The following is a 15597-nucleotide window of genomic DNA, read 5'->3' as shown; positions in this document are numbered from 1 at the left end:
ACACTACACACGTTAACTTAAGCAATCTCAGCTTCAGCGTGGATAGTGAGGAGCTAATTGATCTCCGCTTCAACATAGTTTGCACAATTTTTTTTTTTTTTGTCACATATGTTGATCTGCCTTCAAAACAGCTGGTAAAAGAGTCTCATGTTAATGTGCGTCATCACTACAACACACCCTTTACGGCATTAGTTCTGGCTTTTGCTCACACAGCTCTTGTTCCAGAACTGAACTAGTGATGGGAAGTTCGGATAATTTTACAGACTCGGATCTTTGAGTCTCATTCAGTAAAGTGGACGAACATTTTTTCCAAGTCATTATATTCATTTTTAGCAAAATATAAATGTTACGTGTTACTTCTCTAACATATCTACTAGTACTTACGCTAACGTTGATCAAACTACAAACAATACAAGGCTATAATGCTATAATAAACAGAAATGATTAATTCATTGTTTACCTGGGTCTATGATTAGCTCACCTCAGCTCTTATCTGACAATATCCGTCTTCAGAGTTAACCAATGCAGTCTGATCCGGAAAGAGAACTGATTAATTCATCTCATGAGTCTTCGGTTTTTAACCAATGTAACACACTACTTCTGATGGTCAGAGCACTTTTTTCAGTCTTTAATGCACTTTAACATGTTTCTACATTTTCCAGGTTCTAATCAGCTCTTAATGTTTCATCGTGTAGTTACGTTGTCTTGATGACTAAGATGAACTAATCAATTCTCTTTCTGGCTCAGACTGCATTGACGGAGACAGGTGAATTAGACTAATTCCAGAACAGAACCTACAGAGTATTGCGCATGCGTGACTGAATGAATCACTCCCCGAGGCGACTCGTTCTTGCCGAGTCGCATTAAAGATTAGTGCAAAATGAATGAATGGTTCGAGAACGACCCATGACTAGCCTAAATCCTGCAATGTTACTAGGTCCCCAACCTGGGATCAATCCCGAGACGTGTTTGCGTTCACATTATACACAAAGCTTTGTTGTGTTCTTGTTCATGATATCTTCATCTTCTAGTCTCGCAGTCGTCTTTAGAAGTGTATAAAGTACGTTAGTCACACAAGAGTGTGTAAACCGAGGCAGCGGTCTCTGAAACACTGAACACATGAGGAGCAGCTAACGACCGCGGTGTTATTGTTCTCTGACCTGCTGCAGGCGCAGCTTCCTCCTCCGGTGCAGCTCCTCTCTCTCCAGCTGCGCCTCCTCATTGGGACTGAGCCTCACACTAACTCTTCCCCTCATCTCTTCACACACAGAGCCGTGCTATGTGACAGAATCAGCTCTCACTCCTCGAGACGCTTCTGTTTCATCGACTCCTGTCAACAAACTCCAACGGTTCCTTCAAAGCCGCGTCACTTCCGCTATTTAAACCGCCCTCGGAACAGCGAGCATTTTTGGCTTGAAATATTTATTTATTCACGAAACATACAGCAAAAATGTATGCATACGAGGGAGATAAAGTGCAACTGTTAATGCAAAAAAAAAAAAAAACTTTCCTTATAATCGTTTCAACTTTGACCTCCGCCAAATGTTGCCAAGTCCGCGGGTTTTCTATGGTTTTCCCGCGGAATTAGCTTACTTTATCCGCGGGTTGAATCGACCACTATAACATGATATTTATACCATCGAATGCTAATTTTACCAGTGTGAAATAGACGTGTATTTTATCCCCCGAAACGCGATTGGGCTAGTTTTGAGTAGCAATTGTGCGAGTTTTATAGATAAAACCTGGCAACCCTGCGCCCCCACCCCACCACCCACAAGCCTCGCGAGATTTGAGCAAGCTCTCGTTCGTCCAGCGGCGCGGAGTCTCGCTGCTCGAGAATAACAAGCAAACAAGCAAACAAACAGACAGACACACACAGAACCAGACCCCCTCCACAGATGTGAATCTCTGACCTGACTGTGTTCTCAAACACGAGTGTGTAGCAGCTCCGGCAGATATAGAGTTACACAGCGTTCTGTTAATTCGCTCTGATCTAGAGTCGAGATCACATTTCTGCAGCTCTTAAAGTGTTTTTAAAGGTCTTATCAGAAAGTCTGCTTCAGATGCAATCTAAAGATATGAAGTATTGCTCTGTGAGAAATAGAGAATGGAAAACAAGACTATAATATTGATGAAGAACATAGCTTTATTGAGGTGAGATCAGAAGTTATTTCCATAAGCTATTTGTTGTGAATAAAACTTAACAGAACTAAATTGGAGGTCAGTTGGGAAGTGTTTGATGTGTTCTTAGACAGTGAACATATTGATGTATTGGGTTCTCTTCAGTTTATTCCTTACATTTTCCTTTCAGTGTTAAGAATTCTTAAATTTACCTTCATAAAACTGGTATCACTGTCAAAACTCAGAGCTCCCCCACAGACATCACAGTGTTTGTGTGTGTGTGTGTGTGTGAGTGTGTATGTGCTCTTGTTTTTGTGTCATATCAGGACACAACTCTGTATAATGACATGGGTATGACACAGGTATTACAAGGAGAGGGTGACTTATGAGGACATAACCCATGTCCCCATTTTTCAAAACACTTATAAATCATACAGAATGAGTTTTTTTTTTTTGAGAAAGTAAAAATGCACAAAGTTTCCTGTGAGGGTTAGGTGTAGGGCACAGTCTCTGTGTTTCAAGTCAAGTCTGCTTTATTGTCAATTCTTCCACATGTACAGTACATACATACAGAGAACCGAAACTGCGTTACTCTCAGACCCCGGTGCATACATTAATAGTAGAGCCTAAAAATCTAGATCAAATCAAATATAAAATATAAGATACAACTATACAATAAGGACATGTAAAAAAAGACATATTATAAAATAAAGTTAAATAAAGCAGCGCAAGGCACATGGCAGATAAAGTGCAAACATGTGAAGTAAACAAACGGTGCAGATAAAAAGATTTTTAGCACAAAAAAGAAGCTTATTCTGTCTGATTAAAGTGATAAAGGCCTCAAGAGCAGTTATTTTATTTAATTGACCGATGAGGTGGTAGAATTACATCAGTTCAATGCTGAATGAGGTAGTGAGCAGACCAATGCTGCACAAAGTGACTGGTGCATGTCACGTATATTAGTTATAATTCGTTTTGGGTAAATGTAACAGGTTATCTTTGGTCTGTATTCAATTTATCTATATGTCAAAATGTAAATAAAAAAGGCAAATTTATATATCGTTTCACTGTAATGGCTGTATATATACACATATCCCTGAACTAAGTACATTTCTGCAGCTGTTATTATGTTTAAATGAAAACGAAAGGAGGCAGTGGTATTTGATATCCTATTTTGTTTTATTGTAAATGTACAGAGGAGAATAGCAGTAGCCAAGGTCAGCTGACTGAAGTTATCAAGTACACTGCTGTTTACAGATTTACCGGATTCGCGTCGTCGCGAACATCACACTCCCGAGTCGAACTCATAAAGTCTGAACTATTGAGGATGCACATCCAAAATCAGCGTACTTTGTATTGAGAAACGCGTGCAGACGTATGTCACCAGTCTATTTGCCTAATCTTCCCTGTACTTTACACCGCGGTGGAAACACAGGAAGTACCAGGTCTGGGGGGAAAAAGTTCCTGGTACAAATGTTCCGGGTATTTTGGTGGAAACGCGGCATTAACAACTCTTGTGTAGAAAGTTGAATACAGTTTCTAAGGGTGTATCCACACCAGAAATGTCCGCTAGTTCACTTGCTTTGGTCTGGATCAAATACAATGTTGATTTTGTTTTGTTTTGAGCAGTTTGCTTCCACACTACCCTTTCTGCCAGTGATCCAGAAACTGTGAACAAAACCACACGTGTGTTTGAGGTCATCCATTCATTGGTTCATCCAGCGTACCCAAGCTTGTTCGGAAGTGGACAGAGAGCTCCTCTTCAGCTGGGGCTCAGTGTGGTTGTTTAGTTTACACCTGAGTGGGATTGCTGTATTCACACCTGCCCAAAAGATCCACACAAAGGGAGGAAACTAACTTGACTTTGATTCAATTGAACCAAACGAGACAGGTGTAAATAAGTTATGGATTGTTTCTAGGCACCTGGGGATCAAGCCTGAATATTTCACTTGAGCCCCTTTCACACTGAGATTCTGGATAATACAGGGGTAATGTGTCCGGGCAATTGTTCCCGGATCGTTAGACTTTGGTTCATTCACACTGCCAGTGATTTCCTGGAATAGGAGTGTGCGTTCACACACAACCCGTAATGACACGTGACTTCAGGATGTGACGTGTAATGTAGGAGTCGAAAACACTACACACGTTAACTTAAGCAATCTCAGCTTCAGCGTGGATAGTGAGGAGCTAATTGATCTCCGCTTCAACATAGTTTGCACAATTTTTTTTTTTTTTGTCACATATGTTGATCTGCCTTCAAAACAGCTGGTAAAAGAGTCTCATGTTAATGTGCGTCATCACTACAACACACCCTTTACGGCATTAGTTCTGGCTTTTGCTCACACAGCTCTTGTTCCAGAACTGAACTAGTGATGGGAAGTTCGGATAATTTTACAGACTCGGATCTTTGAGTCTCATTCAGTAAAGTGGACGAACATTTTTTCCAAGTCATTATATTCATTTTTAGCAAAATATAAATGTTACGTGTTACTTCTCTAACATATCTACTAGTACTTACGCTAACGTTGATCAAACTACAAACAATACAAGGCTATAATGCTATAATAAACAGAAATGATTAATTCATTGTTTACCTGGGTCTATGATTAGCTCACCTCAGCTCTTATCTGACAATATCCGTCTTCAGAGTTAACCAATGCAGTCTGATCCGGAAAGAGAACTGATTAATTCATCTCATGAGTCTTCGGTTTTTAACCAATGTAACACACTACTTCTGATGGTCAGAGCACTTTTTTCAGTCTTTAATGCACTTTAACATGTTTCTACATTTTCCAGGTTCTAATCAGCTCTTAATGTTTCATCGTGTAGTTACGTTGTCTTGATGACTAAGATGAACTAATCAATTCTCTTTCTGGCTCAGACTGCATTGACGGAGACAGGTGAATTAGACTAATTCCAGAACAGAACCTACAGAGTATTGCGCATGCGTGACTGAATGAATCACTCCCCGAGGCGACTCGTTCTTGCCGAGTCGCATTAAAGATTAGTGCAAAATGAATGAATGGTTCGAGAACGACCCATGACTAGACTAAATCCTGCAATGTTACTAGGTCCCCAACCTGGGATCAATCCCGAGACGTGTTTGCGTTCACACAGAAGGAGATCCGCCAATTTTCCGGTAACGTTTATTTTCCAGGACCAACATGCAGTGTGAAAGGGGTCCAGGGTTCAAATCATAACGCATGTTTTTCATGCTCTGCGTGTTTAAGTGACATACTGCTAGGAGCTTCTTTGAGAGACGGGCTCTCAGGTTTGAATCCTGCCAACAATGAGTGTACTCCTCTGTCATGCCTTTGGTTGTCTCTTTGTACAAAAGGTTATTTTTGTTCAACTCAAATCGCCACACAAGATTTTCCTCAATGGGATACACAAAGAGAAATCAACATGGCCCCGTTGGGCTCCTTCTGTCTGTGTGTAATCTGTGGCTCTGCTGCTTGAGAGTGAACAGGGTGCGGATACAGTTTCTAATCAGCGAGTCAGTACACCTGTGCTCTTTGCTATGAACAACTCTACACCTCTGATGCCCATTTATATAATATAAATATATTAAGATTGCAAACAACTCATCATCATTAAAACATCTGTATTTAAGGACTTTTAAGTCATGCAGTCCCACTTTCTTTAAACTAACCTTTTTATCAGTTTACTGGAGACTGTAGCTCTTTGAGGACAGCGGTGTTTCTGTTCTTTGGATTGAGTGACCCAATATGAGGCTGTTTATCAGCAACCACCTCCTTTTATCCCACCCCCCAGCGCAGAAGATCAGATACTCATGCTAGTGAGGCTGTGGCTCATCTGGATGAGATCAGATGTGTCCTTGTGTCAACAGAAGATAAAGCTAATTTGATTTCTGTTCTCCGGTCTATGAGACCGCTCCGTCTCTGCCACCAGGATTTCACAGGCCTTTTTCCTGATTAGTTATTTACACTAATTTTTGCACCCAATTAACTGAATTCCGATTAAAAATAAAGCAAAAGTTTTTAGTTTTTTTCACGAAGGGTGTAAACACACATATTTAAGCCCATCTTTCAAGTTGAAGATTCCTGTGAATGAACGTGTGTAGGAACTCGATTTGTGTAAAGAAATTAATCATAAATGTGCATTAAAAAGTTTTTTAAATAAATTGTGAGTAAAATTACTTCTGCGGTCAAAGACGCTCTGATCGGAAGTGACGCAACGGCTGGTAAATCTCATCTCTTCGTAATGGAGTCAGACAGTGAACAGGTTGCAGTAGGGGTTAATGTCAACTCTTACGATGGGCCATTGCCGTATAATTATGAGCCGCCTAGGCGAGAGAGGGGTCAGGCAGAGTTAAGGGGAAGGGTAAATGCACAGAGGAGAGAGATAGAGATGTGGTGTGAGGAGAATCGGTGGAGTGACCACAGGCTATAGCCAACTGTGGCTAAAGTTGTCTCCATGTTTATCACATTGCAGTATCTTTAATAAATCATATTCAGCAATATTGCTGTCGACATTGTTGTTTTTCAAGCATCCATGTAGATTGTCACCATCTATGCCAGCAACATGACTTAAAATGTTTAAAGAGTAACTAAACCCTAAACCAACTTTTTTTAGTTAATGATCTATAAGAATGTGGCTTTATTAGTGCTGTTCATTGATTCGAGTAACTTTTTTGACATTTGAGTATAAAGTGTTTTAATTCTACAATATATGTTGTAAAAACGTGTGAGTGCTGCCCTCTTCAGGTTGAACGGTGGCTACTGCAGTTGGTTTTTCCTATTGGATGCTGCGGTGGCAGGTGACGTAAGCAGTTTCCAGCTCACCACGCCCCTTGGTACGAGCTACCACGCCCTTGGCAGTATAAAATCTTGTTCTGTCAAAATCACTGCAGTGAGTCAGGAGTTGGAATTGTGAGTATTGGTAACGACCAGGATAGACTAATATAGCATCTATTTAGCATAGCAATTATATAGTTATTTAGATCTTCAAGTTAGCGTAGATTTATCTGTATTTAGTACAGTGGTCAGGATGGTACGGAGGTGTAGTGTTGCTGGTTGTGACAGCACTGCTGGACTGCATAGTTTACCAGCAGACTTTAAAATTAAGCGCCAGTGGTTGCATGCACTTGGCCTGGAAGACCGCAAGTTCCCGCCTAGAGCTGGAGTGTGCAGACTGCATTTTACCCGGGATTGCTTCTCCAACGCAATGGAGGTGGAAATGGGCTTCTCCACACAGCTCGCGCTGAAAGCGACGCGGTGCGGGAGTTAAGACCGCAGTTTGAGCCAGCGGCTCGAAATTGATATGAACAGACACCTCGACACCCTCCACTTCAGGTGAAAGTGGGGGAGAAAAGTCCTCTACTTCAATTGATCGCTCTGTTGTAAAGCTACTTGCGTCATTACAGTCACTCTCCATTTTAGCGTCTCTGACAGCAGCTGTCAATCAATCCGTCACTGCGCGTCTCAGGATCACACCGCACTCGCTCAGTCCCCTCTATCTCTGCTGTGCTCCGCCCACTTTTCAGCATTTTTCAAATATTGTCAGTGGGTGGAGTCAGCCTCTTACCAGGGGTTTAGTTACACTTAAATTTAGATCATTTAACATTAAATGAATGCTGTAGGGTTTAGGCTATAGCTTACATCTGTGACGGTCTGCTAGTCTGGACAGGGATGGAAATGCTGTGCATTTCTGCACAACACAGTTTATCGTGAGTTTTTTTTAGATATTGCTAGCTGATTTTTAATCAGTAACTGCTTTCAGACCTAGGTGTCCGCATGTTCTGCTTCTGCGGATGTCCAGCGTTTGGGCCGTATATCTGAACAACACTGGAATTGCGATCTTGTCCGGCTGTTATACTCCCCTTAGTATCTCCGATGGACATTATGTGAATGAGCTGGCAGGTACTGCGCAGTACGTGTATGAAAGCAGTTCGTGTTCCAGCTAGGACGGGAATATGCTGTTCATGTAAATACAGTCATTGTAACAAAAACCTACTATAATAACGATAACGACAAACTCTCTTTTCTGTTACCACCTCTCAGTCTGCGTAAACCCAGGGTGCTCAACACTACTCCTGTGATCGACTGTCCTGCAAAGTTCAGCTCCAATCCCAATCAAACACACATGAAGCAACGTAAGGTCTTCAGGCTCACTTAAAAATTAAGGGCAGGTGTGTTTGATTAGGATTGGAGCTAAACTTTGCAGGACAGTCGATGGCCAGGAGCAGGGTTGGGCACCCATGACCTAAGCCCACACTGAGAACCAGGGCGGCAGCGCCTGTGTTTGCCTGTCGTTACGTCATATCAGCCGATATTTGTCATTTTTCAAATAATAATTGTAAAAATCATATCGGCTTTATATTGGCTATCAGCCCTCCCGCTTTCCAAGATATCGGTATCGGCTGTCAGAAACACACATCGGTCGACCACTAGTTCACACTGATGCTCACTTTACAAACAAAGTGAACAGTTTAACACTGGAACATCTTCAAATAAGACAAGACAATGGGAATACTTTCCAGTCTGCACCTACACTCCACATCCAGCCCAAAACACATCAGACACAATGTGTTGTCATTAGATTCTCATCGATTAACTGGCTCTGCTCGCATCTCTGTTTATTTATTTTGCCATTCTGTTTAAATGTATTGCTAGGAATACCCTGTATTAAATGTCCCTAACTGATGATGCTGCAGCTGGCCCTGGATCAGTTCAGGGTACAGGTCTGTTTGATTCTCCTTTGGTTTCCTCATTTTCTCTATCAAGCTGGAAAACTGGGTTGAAGAAAACCTTCTAGGAACATTAAGACAAAGGATTAGTTTAGGGCCAGCACTGAATGTATAATAATAATAATAATAATAATAATAATAATGTACCTCCTATGCATCTGATTTGCATTATCTTTTGCGTTTTGAGAAACCATTGACTAGGGTATGTTTAGTAGTCTGAAATCGTGAGGTAGGCTAATTCAATCCTCTGATTGTGATAATTAAGTTTAAGAGTTGTTATCCATAGAAGGAAATGCCTAGACATGATGGTAAAATTCTAAAACAAATACATATTATTTAAATACATAGGTTATATCTAAGTCCATTAAGGTGTGTGCATTGAATAGATTCAGTAGTGCACATTTGTGTAATTAAATCTTTTTTTATTAGTCTCTTTGTGATCCTGTAATGTTTTGGGCAGCTTGTGCTGTGGAGAGAAAGTGACTGGCATTCAGTGAACGAACAGAACTTTCTTCCCAAATATTCCCAAAGCCAAGTCAGACATCTGAGAGGATTCCCGTTTCACACACACACACACGCACGCACGCACGCACACACACACACACACACACACAAAGTTATAACGGACATGCGGGGTTCAACATCAACTTTCCACCAATCATATTCCTCCTCTTAAGACGCAATAAGTGTTGTGTTGAATCCAGAGCTGTGATTGGACAGCAGTGAGTGCGCGCATGCGCAGGTTGTGTTGTCATTCCGCTGAACTCGCACTTCTTCTGACGGTTAGAGCACTTTCTTCTGTCTTTAATGCACTTTAACATGTTTCTACTACTTCCGAGTATTAATCAGTTCTTAATGTTTACTCGTGTAGTTATGTTCTCTTAGTAATGAGCATGTTGATGATGTTTGAGGAACTCAAAGATGTTTTTATTTTTATAAACAAATAAATATATATATATGCGGTAAATTGATTGAAACAGTGAATTCGTATATATTTCTGTATTGATATTTAGCTTGTATTGATATTAAAATGAAATTAAATAATACCCGTTCTGAACAGACTAGAAGTGTAAGAGACAGGGGCAAGTTGTCACAGTGGGGTTGCTGTAGGAAGTCTATTCAGGACACTTCCGTTTACTAACACTATATACCACACCTCCAATCAGACTTCAATCTGGATGAAAACGTCTTAAAACGAAAGTTATGCTTTATATTAATACAAGATTTAAGGTCTGTGACCGGAATAAAACAATCTGCACTGAAAGACGTGTTTAACAGCTTGATAAGTCACCAGTGGACTTAAATATAGATAAGATATAGTACAGATTCATGTGAAGAGGTGCTAGATCACATAACTTTTACAACAATCAACTTTTTAAAGTACTTTTTTTTTTTTAGAAATGTATTTTGTCACCAGAGCAATCAGTAGGTTGTTAAATCCACTGTAGAATCCAGTGAACGCTGTTCTTCACCCAACAGTGATCATTCGCTCATTATTTCCCCTCCTTCACGTCATCCCAAACCTGTATTTGAGCGCTTCCTTCTGTTGACTTCCTAGTATTTTCATCCATTCCAGTGATTCCCAGCATTCTTCAGAATATCTCCTATCGTCTTCAGCAGCTGAAAGAAACTCGTACAGGTTTGGATCAACATGAGGATGAGCAAATGATGACCGAATTTTCATGTTTGGGTGGACTATATCTTTAAGTGCCCCAAATCCTCATTTTCATTAATCTAATGCTACTTTATTGATACAACCCAAATGTGCTGAATGATCACTTCACACTGGCTGTGTCTCCAGGGAGCACGGCTGTGATGGAGGAGCTGGAGGAGGACCTGACGTGTTCGGTGTGTTACTCTCTGTTCTCGGACCCGCGGGTGCTGCCCTGCTCACACACCTTCTGCAGGATCTGTCTGGAGCACGTGCTGCAGGCCTCCGTCAGCGTCTCCGTCTGGCGTCCCCTGCGTCTGCCGCTCAAGTGTCCCAGCTGCCGCAGCGTGGTGGAGCTGCCCTCCAACGGTGTGGACGCGCTGCCGCTGAACGTCTGCCTGCGGGCCATCGTGGAGAAGTACCAGCGCGACCGCCGGCCCCCGACCTGCCCCGAGCACCCGCGCCAGCCACTCAACGTCTACTGCGTCCAGGACCGCAAGCTGATCTGTGGCTTCTGTCTGACCACCGGCCAGCACCAGGGCCACGCCATCGACGACCTGCAGACGGCCGTCCTGAAGGAGCGCGGGGCCCGGGGCCGGCTGACGGAGCGTCTGGAGGGCCAGCGCTGGGACGAGGTCTGCGGTCGGGCCGAACGCCTGGCTCAGGAGAGGGAGCGCAGCCGAGCTCTGCTGCAGAGCGACCGCGAGGCCGTGTCACGCTTCTTCCAGGGCCTTGACCTCATCCTGGCCCAGAAGGAGCAGCAGTGCATGCAGGCTCTGGAGCGGGCGGCTGAGCTGCTGGACAGGGCTTACGAGCCGCTCGTGCAGCTGGTGAAGGACATGCAGGAGGAGCACACACAGCTGATGTCCCTCAGCTCCAGCGTGGAGAGTGAGGAGTGTCCGCTGGAGTATCTGGAGCAGGTGCATCAGCTGAGCGAGCGAGTGAAGGCCGTGATGCAGACGCCGCTGCCGGAGATCCCCAGCATGCACCTGGCTCCTCGAGCGGAGCACTTCCTCCAGGAGCACTGGAGTGACCTGACCATCACCGCTCTGAGAGACGCTCCTGTTCCAGACATCAGCTGGAGCTCTGCGTCTGCTGAAGGAGCAGGTCCAGGTGCTCCAGCGCTCCTCATCATCATCATCACGCTTCTCCTCACAGCACTGTGTGTGGTGTCGGTGTGTGGCAGACCTCCAGCGCTCTCTGATCTCACACAGACGCTCCATCAGATGGGGACAGCCTTCTGCTGTCTGCTACAGAGCATCAACACCTTTACCTCTAGTTTAGGAGAAGACACCTATCAGCATCTGCTCAGCTTTCTCAAAACACTGCACTAGTGTTACACGCTGAAGACGATGCACATGTTCAGCCTTCGTTCAAACACACGCCGAATGCTGTAAAGCTTTGAGCATCAAACCATCAATAACATGACATCTTACATCACTGGACACGCGAGTGCTTTGAAAACATCCTCCCTGAAGCTTTGTGATGCAGTCCGGGTCAGATCCAGTACAGCTGGCTTTACATTTCAACAAAACACTGGTGTGATCCTCGACAGGACCCGTCTCCAGCTCCAACAAGAACACTATTATAAATCATGGTTTATAAAACAGCCTGTTATTAATAATAATGAGCAGGTGTGTAACTGCAGTACAAGGAAACTACATTACCCATGATGCCCTCCTCCCACACCTGAACTCACATACTTTTGAGTAGGTACTTTCTTTACTTCACGGCTGCAGAACAGCAGTACACTGTATATAGTCTGACTGTAATCTGTAATCTGATGTGATTCTCAGCCGTCATGCTTGTAGATACTGGGACCACACGGACTAGATGAACACATTAGGGACCTACCTACACTTCTTTACTTTAAGAACTTTATATTATGTGCATTTCTAATTTTCTACTCTTTTGTACTACTACAAATGATTACTACTAAAAGCCTGTTGCTAAACACACGTTCTATTTGCACTGTACTCACTGTATTAAACCTCAACGCTGAGCATCTGTTAGCTCTTTCAGAGTCATTCATTCCTGATGAATAAAGCTCTCAGAAACTCTTCCGGACTGATGCTTTCTTCTGACGTGAGGCCAAACGTCATCGAGTGCTGATTGTGTTGTAGTTTAGACACAAGAATCACAAAACTCACAACGCCACATTTAATGTTTATTTAAAACATTCAGCTGCACATGATACTATTCCATGTTACAGTTACTGTGTAGTATAAAACCCATTTGATTTAAAAGCCCAGGAGTGACTGTGAGGTGAAGGATCCTCAGGCCGTCGGGATCTCCCGCAGGACGATGCTCTTGGGGTTGATGGCCACGTTCTTGGTGGTGTTGTGTGTCTTGTAGATGCCGATGAGACGGTCGGCCATCTCAAACATGTTGTTCCTCAGGGAGATGATGATGAACTGAGCGTTCTTGGTTTGCTCCTGCAGTAATGTGGGAGAGAAGCATGTCTGAATTAGCATGCCACTGTATAACTGAACTTCTTCAAACCAGCAATGGCTTTAACAATCAGTCATCCTGTTACAAGACACACACATCGTTCATTTTATATAACTGGGTGTTCATTTTCAGGATTACACCGACTTCAGTTGTGTCTGGGTTCATGTAGGGTCAGACAGTTAATTCAAATGAAGCTCTTTAATGGTAACGGATTAATCGTATGTAAATAAATGAACAGTGGAGATGTGAAATGTAAAAATCACGTTTACAAGACGTAGTGTGTGTGCTTGAGTGTCACAGACATGTGTAAAGCACAGTATTGTTCAGTAAAGCTCGGTGGAAATACAGACTACACATCAGGAAACACTGGCAGAGATGTCCTCAGTGAAGTCTCACGGGTTCAGGTGTCTGTGAGACTCCGGATGCTGAGGAGTGGTGTTGTGCGTGTCTGTCTGGAGGCAGTACGGCAGGTAGGAGTACGTACGTATATGTAGCAGGCCACGATGGAGACGTTCTTGAAGTCGAGGGCAGCGTCGATCTCGTCCATGAAGTAGAGCGGCGTGGGCTTGAAGTGATGCAGAGCAAACACCAGCGCCAGAGAGCTGAGCGTCTTCTCTCCTCCAGACAGGTTATAGATCTTCTTCCAGCTCTTCTTCGGAGGACGCACACTGGAGACACACAACACACACACTCACACTGCTGTGCTGCAACTTACACAAGTGATCATTCACAAGACACACACACACACACCTGAACATGATGCCCTCGGAGAAGGGGTCCAGACTGTCCACCAGCTCCAGCTCGGCGTCTCCTCCTAGCGTCAGCATCTGGTAGTTCTCCTTCAGCTTGTTGGTGATGATGTTGAATCCAGCCATGAACTCGTGCAGCCTCTGCTTGCGCAGGTCCTCGCAGCCTCTCTTGAAGGCGTCTCTCTGAGTGGTGATGTCATCGAGCTCCGCCACCCGCTGCAGATACAGCTCCTCCTGCACACACACACACACACACACACACAGTCATTGGGCTGACCCCGTCATCACCAGCTGACCACAGCGGTGGATCTCAGGCACCTTCTTCTTGAACTCTGCGATGGCTCCCAGGTTGGGCTTCATGTTGGAGCAGCGGTCCTCCAGCAGAGCGATCTGGTTCTTGATGACGTCTGGATTGGAGATGTCTTCCAGCTGCTCTGGGCTCAGTGCAGGCAGCTCTTCTTCTGGAGCTCCATCGATGGGGTGCAGAGACAGCCTGCTGGCCTAAAACACACAGGACTGACTGTGAGCGCAGAGAGAGCAACAGGAGCAGAACAAACACATCCCATAGATGGTTCAACATCTGGTAATTAGCACATGATGCTCAGTACCTCTTTCTCCCAGTGTTTGATCTTGTTGTGGCACTCAGTGATGGTGGTGTCGATGTGCTCCACCTTCAGCCGCACGCTCAGAGACTCCTTCTGCAGCACGTGCTCCTGCTCCTGCAGAGCCTTGATCTGCTGCAGCACTCCTCGATGCTGCTCCTGGAGCTCGGGCAGAGCCTCCTGCACACACACACAGAGAGAGAGAGAGAGAGGGAGTCAGGTCAGTGTGTGCAGCGGGCGTCTGCACCTGTTCTCCGTCTGACACACACACACACACACACCTCAGCCTGCTGGTACGTCTGCATGATCTCTCCTGCCGCCTCCTCCAGCTTCTTCAGCTGCTCCGTCAGCTCCTCTGTCAGCTTCTCATTCTCTCCCAGCTCCTTCTCCAGCTGACACACTCCGTCCTCAGACTTCTTCAGGTTACTAACGCATCAGAGGACAACACTCACTTCACAAACTGTTTTTTTGTTTTGTTTTTCAGAAGAAGTCAAATAAAGGTGGAAGAGCTCATCTATCTGAAGGGTCTACACCCAGCTTGGTGTAACGGACTCAAACGGTCTGAGTGTTTGTGGTCACTGACCGTCCAGCAGTCTTGATGGCCACCTGGGCTTTGGTGATGGCTGAGGAGCACTCGTCCAGCTGAGAGTTGATCTGGTCCAGTTTGTCCTGCTGGTTCTTCAGCTTATGGCTGTTGATGTCCACGATGAGCGTGTGCAGCCTCTTCACCTCCGCCTCCACCTTTCCTGCTTTAGTGGACGCTGCCTCAAAGTCTTCACGAGAAACACACACCATTACTACATCAAGAGACGCCCGATCGACCGGCCAACACATGAGACAGTGTCTGATGTTGAGTGTTCTTCAGAAGACAGTCACACAGGTTTAGAGAAACACACCTTTCCTGTAGAGCTCCAGGCTCTTCTCCATCTGCTTCTGCTTGGCTTTATCAGGAGCAGCAGAGATGACCTTGGCCTCCAGGTCTTTGATCTGAGTCTTGAGATGAAGCTCCTGCTCGGCCAGGCTCTGTAACACACACAGTTGACAGCAGGCAGGCTCACACACACACACACTCTCTCACACACACTCACACACACCTGGATGCTGGCGGTGTACTTCTCCAGTGTGTTCTTCATGTCTCTGAGCTCTCGTCTGGCTCTGAGCAGCTTCTCCTCCAGCTGGTGTTTCCTCTGCTGCCAGTCCTGCAGCTGTGTCAGCTCTCGGTTCAGATCACGCTCCATCTTATCCAGCTGCGCACAATCACACATCCTCAGACTGTGATGCACCAACCAAAACTAAACTAGACCGTAAACACAT

At 44.5% G+C, this 15597-nt stretch overlaps 2 protein-coding genes across 2 annotated transcripts in view; one reads left to right on the top strand and one right to left on the bottom strand.

Annotated features, from left to right (window-relative positions):
- Positions 1 to 10645: 10645 nt before the first annotated feature.
- On the top strand, positions 10646 to 12030 carry trim59 (tripartite motif containing 59). The gene has a single exon (XM_059533671.1). The coding sequence runs from the start codon at positions 10646 to 10648 to the stop codon at positions 11813 to 11815; it is 1170 nt and encodes a 389-aa protein (XP_059389654.1). The 3' UTR covers positions 11816 to 12030.
- Positions 12031 to 12755: 725 nt separating this feature from the next.
- LOC132123121 (structural maintenance of chromosomes protein 4-like) overlaps positions 12756 to 15597 on the bottom strand; it is a 30088-nt gene continuing 27246 nt past the window's right edge. Inside the window, exons 16-24 of the mRNA XM_059533660.1 lie at positions 15378 to 15530; positions 15180 to 15306; positions 14867 to 15056; positions 14565 to 14709; positions 14290 to 14463; positions 14000 to 14182; positions 13683 to 13915; positions 13417 to 13600; positions 12756 to 12916 (exon numbers count right to left, since the gene is read on the bottom strand). Of these exons, the coding sequence (XP_059389643.1) occupies positions 12758 to 12916; positions 13417 to 13600; positions 13683 to 13915; positions 14000 to 14182; positions 14290 to 14463; positions 14565 to 14709; positions 14867 to 15056; positions 15180 to 15306; positions 15378 to 15530 (1548 nt within the window). The 3' untranslated portion in view covers positions 12756 to 12757. The remainder of the gene's footprint in view (positions 12917 to 13416; positions 13601 to 13682; positions 13916 to 13999; positions 14183 to 14289; positions 14464 to 14564; positions 14710 to 14866; positions 15057 to 15179; positions 15307 to 15377; positions 15531 to 15597) is intronic.

The sequence above is a fragment of the Carassius carassius genome, chromosome 41 (genome assembly GCF_963082965.1).
Source record: "Carassius carassius chromosome 41, fCarCar2.1, whole genome shotgun sequence".
In the NCBI taxonomy this organism is placed as follows: domain Eukaryota; kingdom Metazoa; phylum Chordata; class Actinopteri; order Cypriniformes; family Cyprinidae; genus Carassius; species Carassius carassius.
This window is presented reverse-complemented; position numbering and strand designations above follow the sequence as displayed.

Excerpts from the sequence above, each read along its gene's own strand:
- trim59 (XM_059533671.1), top strand. The coding sequence starts at position 10,646 with ATGGAGGAGCTGGAGGAGGACCTGACGTGTTCGGTGTGTTACTCTCTG.